General features: G+C 41.5%; 1 protein-coding gene across 1 annotated transcript in view; it reads left to right on the forward strand.

Moving 5' to 3' along the window:
* Window positions 1–5,456, forward strand: part of LOC122409201 (muscle-specific protein 20-like) — a 29,668-nt gene extending 24,212 nt beyond the window's left edge. Inside the window, exons 3-5 of the mRNA XM_043416551.1 lie at window positions 672–801; window positions 4,864–4,984; window positions 5,065–5,456. Coding sequence (XP_043272486.1) covers window positions 672–801; window positions 4,864–4,984; window positions 5,065–5,256 — 443 coding nt within the window. The 3' untranslated portion in view covers window positions 5,257–5,456. The remainder of the gene's footprint in view (window positions 1–671; window positions 802–4,863; window positions 4,985–5,064) is intronic.
* Window positions 5,457–8,914: the final 3,458 nt, after the last annotated feature.

The raw sequence follows: 8,914 nt of genomic DNA on the forward strand, positions 1-8,914 counted from the left end.
TTGATCTTTAATGATATTTTTAGAGCATTTTATTAGATTTTCGTCATAAAAATATTCGCAATGTAAGTGTTTATTAATTTTATTAATAATTTAGACTCGAAATTAATCAACATAGTTGCAATCTTGACTAGTCATAGAACGGTCGTACTACTTTAATAAATCTTTTGTAAATCAGCTCTATCAGATTACTGTAGCAGCGAATCGTTGCAGGGTTTAGAAAAAAACGGCGATGTTTACGAGCCAGTTTCGGTATAAAACGTTTACAGAAAAATCTGCGACGTGAGACAAACTAACGTCCGATATTTGGTGCTTCAAATTTAGCGTTATTTAATTTGGAAGTTCGGTACTCGAGCGTGTAGCCACATTTGATGATTGAGTACCCGATGGTGGTGAATGAACACTGATGGAACAATTTTTGAAAATAGGCAACATGACGGTGGTATTTTCTGTAAAAAAACCACAAACCAAGCAGCGTCACCATTTTTAGGTTAGGATCATGCTTGACAGGAAGCGCCGCGGAGTGAGCTCGATAATAAAATTCCTGTTTTTCGTGCTTCACGAAATTTTGAGAGAATTTTATGAAATTGAAAATATTAGAGAAACTCTTTTATTTAGAAAATAAGATTCATGGCGAATTAATGAGGAGACTTTTCAACATTCATTGTTTTCAGGTTTGGCCTACGAAGACGCATTAAGGGATGGTGTTATTCTCTGTAAATTGATGAACAGACTGAGGCCCGGACTAGTTCCAAAAATCAACACCTCCGGCGGCGACTACAAAATGATGGACAACCTCAACCAGTGAGTTTTATTAGTTATAAGAGTTCGACCAATTTTTATTAAATGAAAATAAAGTACGATAAACGTAGGATTTCCTTCAAAAATGATTTGTTAATCGTTCCAATAAGAAAGTTCACATGATAAATTGATTAGGGTAATTTCTTGAAACGCAAAACTTCCGTTCATTTTTCTCGATTTTCCGTCCCACTAATTCGGTGTTTTACATCGATTAAATTTTCGCTCGTTGAATGCATTTGTTATCGACGCCATTGGAGTGAGAGCTTCTTACGTAACACGCCTGTAGGCGGCCCGTTCGTGAACTGCTTCGGGTCACGTGAGACCGAAAGAGAGAACGAGAGAGGGGGGAGAAAGAGGCGCGCGAGAATCGTAGCACACGAGCACCGTTTACCTCTTTGTTTCGCATGCGTTCCGGATCGTCAGTCGACTTTACGCAATCGACAGTGTTTTGCGTCGAACATCATTCTCGACTATTTCGTATCGACTAGTCAGAAGGAGCGTTAAAAAACCACCATTAAGCACATTATATCGTTCAATCGAGAGTAAAAATTGGCCGCGTTTTATCCACATGTACTTGAAAGTCGTTGAACCCTGTCTCGAGCGCCGTTGTTTCAACTTTCGACCGTCACGTGAAAAAGGTGTCACAGAATCTGTGAGGCGGGAGCACGGCGGGAGCGGAGAATCCACGCTTAGAGCGACCACACGAATTCCACATAACCTATAAAACTCCTGCGACGCCCTGAACTCCTGATCCGGGACTACTGACTAAGTCTGAGGTCGGGACCATCGCTTATTTATTACGACGTTGGATTCTGGTTCTCTGAGTCTCGGCAGCCTGAACGAACCTTCATACCTTGATTAGCAGTCTTCCGAGTCAACCACTTTTTTCTGCGTAAAACCCGTGGAACGCTTCCGAATAATATTTCGATATGAGTCGAATTGGTTTTTTTATTTCGTCGTCCATTCAGGGTAACCACCTATGCAGTCCTGGTCAAACTTTTTTTATTCAATCCACAATTTTATCGAAAAAATCGCTCTCAATACTTCTGTTTTACGATATTTTTTTAGTTTCTTCCTACTCGTGTTAGACGTAAGATTTCCTGCGGCTGAAATTCGATGGTTTGGAGATACACTGATTTGTTAATTATCGTATTCGAACACTAGCTCGCGGGTCTCGAGTTCTAAAAATAACGCATCATAAAAGTTCAATTTCACTCTTGATACTTATTTTGAAAAAGTCATGAAATTTCACGTACTGACTGTTGTCTCGTGCTGTCGTTTTTTTTGTTTTTAATGGTTATCACGAAGTTTGAGGTTAGAACGGCAATTTAGCATCGTTAGACTCGAAAGTTTAGATTCGACGAGCGAGGTTTGAGAGCATCGACCCGTGCGAGATTCAATCCGCTTTTAACGCTTTGCTGCCATCCTGATGAGTTATTTGCACGTAAGGAGGTGGCACGCGTTTCGAGTTTCGTGACATATTCTCATTCCCTACACTTCTAAACATAAACATTTATTATTTTAGCGTCTTTTTTTAATTTTTTTTTCAGTTCGTGTTAAATAATTGTAACAAAGATTGCCATGATCAGAATTTAATAAATTAATCATTATGAAAAAACGTGCTGCAATTCGTTACCATTTTTTTCCGTAGGCTCGAGGGGCTCGAGCGAGTCCTCATTTTCGTGTTCCGGTTTCAACAAATTTATATTCAATTTTTCATGTTTTCAAATCCAAAAGTTTCGTAACGTACCCTCGCCCACTTTTCCATTTTTAAGATTCACGCCGCTCGTATTCGAACGGTCGAATTTTCACGCAACTTTTGAAATAATGGGATTGAGTTTAATTGGACGTTGGACGTCAGTTTGGACGCCATTCTGTGTTTGTAGGCGTTGATGAATGTTTTTTTTGGACATCTCTGCACGTTTTGTCGTGAAGGGGGCATGCGTGCATCGCGTGTCTCGGCATGCGCGCGAGTAGCACACTTCTTTGATATCTGCGTGGTGTCTCGCTCTCTCTCTTTCACAGGCTCTTGGTTAAAAAACATTATTATCCAAGTAGTGGGGCGAATGATGCGCAGCGCGGCCACTCCGCATTACTCCCTTTCTACTCGAGTAACATGAAAGCCGAACAAGTGATTTGCTCTTCGTGTGCTGATTGCGAATCCCGCTCTCTCGTACTTATATCACGTACGAATATTTCTGTGTACAAATTCCTGCGTGGGATACGGAACGCGAACCGCAGAGGTTAGGTCGATGTCTGGACATGAAAAGTACGATAATCGTTAAATTTTTCTTGTTTTCTTCGGCGAGAGCGACTCTTGCAATGTTAAAATGTCTTGAAAACCAATTTTAAAAAGACGTTGAAATAATCCGTCGATTGTCATTGATCTATTGCACAATGTCGCGAAATCCGTGAGCTAACCTCAAAACAAACGTAAACTTTGAAACGAGACCGAAAACTACTTGGATTTTTTCTCCAGCCTGAAATGTTCTTACGATAATAAAGTTCAACTACACACTATTTTCTTCGGTTTTTTTTATTTACATAAATATTTTTTTACTTAAATTGACATACTCGATGACTGCCAGAGTTCATTGTCATAAGACTGATTCGTTCGATTCGTTCGATCGGCAGATCGAAGAATGTCTTCATTCTCTTTGTAACCTTAAGCAATGCGTGTGAGAATTGGTTTGTTTGAACGAAAATAATAAACATCGTGAAAAATCTCCGTATGTCGAGGCTCAGTAATTAATCGCGGATTAAGGGTTTCCAAGTGTCATTGGTTCGTCGCATTGTCCGCGATCGATCGCGCACAGCGTGAGTCACATGTGCCTGATAAATAGCCAACGCCGGTAAGGTGCTCATATGCAGCAGACGCGCCGCGTATCAGAAATTTATGCGAACGAGAAAGGCAAATGAAATTCCTGTACGTTCGACGACGGGGTGACGCGCTGGAAGAAGAGTTCACTGGCGTGCGTCGTGCGCAGCTCCGTTGCCCGCTCTGGCGCTGTTTCCCCTCCCATCTTTCCTCTCGCACGATTCTGTTTTCCCGATCGTCGGGGACACGAGACGCGTCATTTCTCTGAAAGGATACTCGCTATCAAGGTGTCACGACGTGTTTACGCCGGCCACAGCGTCGTGTCGACATCGCCGTCAGCTCCCACCGGCCGAGCGAGAAACACATGAACCAGACTAATTAGTTTCTCGACGATAATTAGCGTCCGAACAATAGAAGCGCGTCACTAACTCAAACCTCGTGTCAGGCTAACATAACCGCACAAGAGGTCAAAACACCCGACTGTGTTAGCTTCTCTTTTGTTTCTCCGGTTGCGAATCTCCTCGAGTTACTCCCTCGTCGGCCTTGCACCCACGTATCGGCTCCCAACGACTTTCTTTCGAAATTTTTACTTCGGCAGTATGAATTTCCGTGGGGTTTCGTTCTAATGGATGTCATCTTAGACCTCGACTCAAATCGATTCATCCGTAAAGATTCATACCGTTGAAGTTGAAACAAAACTGTCTTCGTTGACATTTTGGCAATGCTCATTTTTCTGGTTCTGTACATACGTAAATCTGTCAAAAGTGCTGCCGCTTTTCGATCATAAAATATAGCGCTACTTACAATCTTCCGCGTTACAATTAGAATATTTCACGAGGTGAGCGATGGTGATTGAAACTGCTTGTGATCCCGTCAGATTCGATGTGCTGAATTTTCTTTATACGAAAATGTGGAAAAAAGTAAAAATATATTGTTCGGAAGTTTAATTTTTAACGAATCGACGCTCGAGTTTTGCCAGGAATTGAAGAGGGAATAAATGACGGTATTATGAATCGAATGACAAAAAAAATCGTAATTTAGAATGTTCTGTTTTGGTTATTTTATCGAAATGAAAACTTGAAAACTGTGTCGTTGAAAAGTCGGCCAAGTCGCTCGCGAATGTTCAACAATTTCAATCTCGATTGCAAAATTCTGATTTCACCGTTTGACACTGAACAGTTTTTCTCGTAGACTCATAGAAAAACGGCGTTTGCACGTATGACAATTCGCCTCTCGCTTGATTTCAGGTTCCAAAAAGCCTGCGTCAAATACGGAGTGCCAGACGTCGATTTGTTTCAGGCCGTTGACCTCATGGAACGCAAAAACATTGCGCAAGTGACGAACACCATTTTCGCCATTGGTCGCACTGTGAGCGACTCGATTTGATTTTCATTTCGCAGCTACGTCGTTTCGACACATTACCGATTAATTTGTTTTGTATTCCACAGACTTACAGACACCCGGAATGGCGCGGACCTTACCTCGGCCCCAAGCCCGCGGAGGAAAACAAACGCTCGTTCACCGAGGAGCAACTAAGAGCCGGAGAAGGTTTGATTGGCCTCCAAGCCGGCACGAACAAGGGCGCGACTCAGGCTGGTCAAAATTTTGGAGCGACGAGAAAAATTTTACTCGGCAAATAGATTTTATTGGTCAATCGAAAATGCGGCAATTCAAACAGTTTTCTTTGTTGTTGATGGATCTTTGTGTTTTCAATCTTGTGCTGTTTTTATGTTATTTATTCCATCGAAATCGATGTTTCGATACGATTCAGAAATGCTTATAAAGGCACTTGTCCGTGTAACTTAGCCATAGAACCAGAAATACATTTTTTTAACACTCATTTGTTTCACAATTTATTGACACCCGGAAATTCTAATTTTCAGCCCGTAAACGTCAAAAGCGAAAATTTATTCGCTGAAAACGAAAAATAAATAAATACATGATTCACTTTTCAAGAAACGAATTTCCCTCAGACATCGAATAAACACCGAAAAAAAATTCGACACTTCAAAATACACAAAATTCCGTTTCTGTCGCGAATTGATGCGCTCCCGACACCAGCGGCTCGTGCGAGAAACTCAGCTTCGTAGTGTTTCGACCCATACACGTGAACGGCGTTACTGATGCTTCCCCGTGTTGTGTTTCATACACAAGGAGTACATCGGTAAGAAGACCCGTCCGTGACATTGATGAACAGTGGGCGTGAGTCGTATGTACACGCAAGTACACGCATTCCTTCAGCAAGTTCCTACACCGCAGTACACCACAAGGATCAGGCAATCAGCATCCTGCGTCGAGAACTGGCCGCGATTCTTCATCATTCTTTCAAATCTTTGACGGAGAAAGAGATGGAGAGATATATAGCGTCACCACGAAAATAGCACTTCGTTTTCGGTCGCCGATGAGCACACGAGTGTGAGAAAGAATCGAATAACGAAGCGACGTCTGTTCCAAGAACAGTCGACTTTTTCTAATAACTGCTGCTTCGACATCGCTTTTCGCAGAACTGAACGACTTTCCGAAGAATTCAACTGAATTTCTCGTTCGATAGGTTAAATTATCGAAAAAAATATCGATTCAACATTTGATATTTCGAGAATAATAATCGATTTGAAAACAGTCCGTAGTTGTGATGAAATAAAAATGGCGATATTTGTGGTTAGTTGAGCTCTTCGTGTGTGTGTGTGTGTGTGCGCGCGTAACTTTTGTTGAGAGGTCGAAAGGATAGAACTCAGCGCGCGGGAGAGTCAGGGAGACCGTATGGTCGATGACATATGGCTGGCGACCGTGGGGCAGGCCAGTTCTGGGGGACCCCCTGAGCCAGGAGTCCACGAGAAGGAAGGAGGTTGAAAGTGGCGAACGTGCCGGTAGCGTAGAATTCTATACTCCTTCGGTGTCATGCACGCCTTGTGGAAGGGGAGCGCTGCGGAGTGGCCGCTCCGCGCATCAATGCGCCCCACTATTCAACACACCCGCGCTATTCGCTATTTTTCATCACGCACACGCTCCCATTCGTGCGATTCTTGATGACGAGAACTCAGTCTAATTTTAGATGGCGATTTGGCAGCCAAATCGTTCAGAAGTTTGGGCATTCGTTACTGCTAACCTCCCTCGTTCAAAGTCTCCGCGAATTATAGCATCGGAGTAAAAATATGAATTTCAAACTAAAAAGCAAACACGATTATTCATGAGCCTGGTAATTCGGGTTCAAATTTCGCTTGAAAATAGGTGAAACGTAACGGTCCCAGCACGCGTGCGACGATGCGACAGATGTGTGGAATTTTGTAGGGGCGTTTACCACTCGACGCTAACGAATCGTGACACGAGCTTGGATTTTCAAATTTAGATGCATCGCGAGCATGGAACGCGCTCCCGAATTTCTAAACTCTAAAAATTCTATCGAAATTTTTCATCCCACACACGATATCTGCAGAATCGAAATCAATCCCCACATTTACGAAAACTCGACGTTGAATAAATCTCGAGAATAAATACATGAGTGGAAAAAGAGGAATAAGGGTTACGATTTCATTTCAAAATATAGTAGGTGTAAAAAAATCACGAGCGTGGTGCGTTCGCACGAAGGGTTTTCATTGACTCCTAATGTCCTTGCAATCACAAGAGTGACGCTTTTGCTATTTATGTGAAGGAACATGCGGGCGAGTGTATGTACTGTGAAACCGTAATGCGCCAGTGCGCGAGTAAGTTTCTGTTGCTTATGCGAGCCTATTCGCTCGGAGTTCATTGGTACGTTTCCGCGGTGCTCCGTGCTGTAGCACAGAGTTCAATTGAACCCGAGTGACCCACAAACTTGAAACTTGTGATGTGTGAGCCCCGTTGCTTTGTTCCGCGTTTCGCTTTCTCTCGCGTTCATTTTCATCTCGCTCGCGCTTTCTGTTTTCCTGATCATTTGTCGACTCTACTTGATCGACAAAAGTGTTTTGCGACGAATGGTTGGAAGCCCCATACGTCGACACACGTCTCGAGAAAATAATCGAACCGTAACATTACAAATTGTTCAGAAATATCACAAAAAGTTAATGCCTTCTCTACACACAAGAAAGACGAATCCAAAGTCGACGAATCGCATGTGCCAACCTTCGGCTCAATCGCTGACGACGAATCAGGAAAACATCAGTCAACCAACTCTTTCTTATGTGCTCCTGGTCGCAGATTCGAGAGTTCTGAGCTTCGATCTCGATTACTCTCACTCTCTGTTTTTCTCCGTTAGACACTGCCATTGTACAAATCGATTAAAAATTTATTGCTACGATTATCTCTTTTTCGTTAGAATAGAAAATCTTCAACGATTCGTAGGTATAAAATATGTTCGTACGAAAAGGCGTACGCAATATATTCTACATTTTTTATCGATTCGCACTTATCAGTAAATTCGGTTGTAATAGAAATAAAATGTTCAAATCGGAATCGGGCGTACGCCTGATATCGGTTATAGACGAGGAAGAGTTCCGTGAATTTACGTTTTGTAAGGGTTTGTCAGAGGATACGAAAATTCGAAAGATAACTTTTGTGGCGTATAACAACCTTTCTACGATTTTAAGTAACGGATCGCGCCCTTCGAAAAGCAGAATTTATGTGGGCCCTTAAAAATTGTGGAAACGGTTGGCAATATACTTCCGTGAGCTTGGTCTATGGATTGTAGATTTATGATCGGTTATAAAATTGCATGAAAGGTAAATGAAAAATAAAAGTCTGTATGGAGACAGCTGATTTTTTTTTATTTTTAAATATTATTTTTCAAACGTCCAATCAAAGCACAGTCGTTACTTTTACAAAAATTGTTTGCAAATACTCATTGATTATTATGGTTTCATTTTGTATTCACTGACAATCAAATAGAATTTTGAGGTTTCTATTCCGCACTCCGTTTTGTAAATTTCGTTGTAACATTATTTTCGTTGTAGCATTAGCGCAAAATCATCAATAAAATTCTTTGCCAATGTGCATTGTTATTTGGGTTCGGTTACTGGAAAAATCCGTCGAGTGGACGTTTTTTAAAAATTGAAAAAATCGGCTCTGACGAAATTTTTTATTAAAAACATTCTTTCAGCAAGCTGTTATTTTCTGAACAACTTCTGAATAACGATTTTTCATTGATTAGGCATTTGAAAATTCATATCTCAAAATACATAAAAAAAATTAGCTGATTCCACACCGATTTTTGTTTTTCAATATTCTGAACTAATTTCCTATTCAAATTAATCGGAGGCTGGTAACATATCGTAACTTTTCTACATTACCGACAGAAAGTTTTTACTTGGTTTGCCATCTGTGGAG

This window comes from Venturia canescens, chromosome 1 (genome assembly GCF_019457755.1).
Source record: "Venturia canescens isolate UGA chromosome 1, ASM1945775v1, whole genome shotgun sequence".
Classification (NCBI taxonomy): Eukaryota; Metazoa; Arthropoda; class Insecta; order Hymenoptera; family Ichneumonidae; genus Venturia; species Venturia canescens.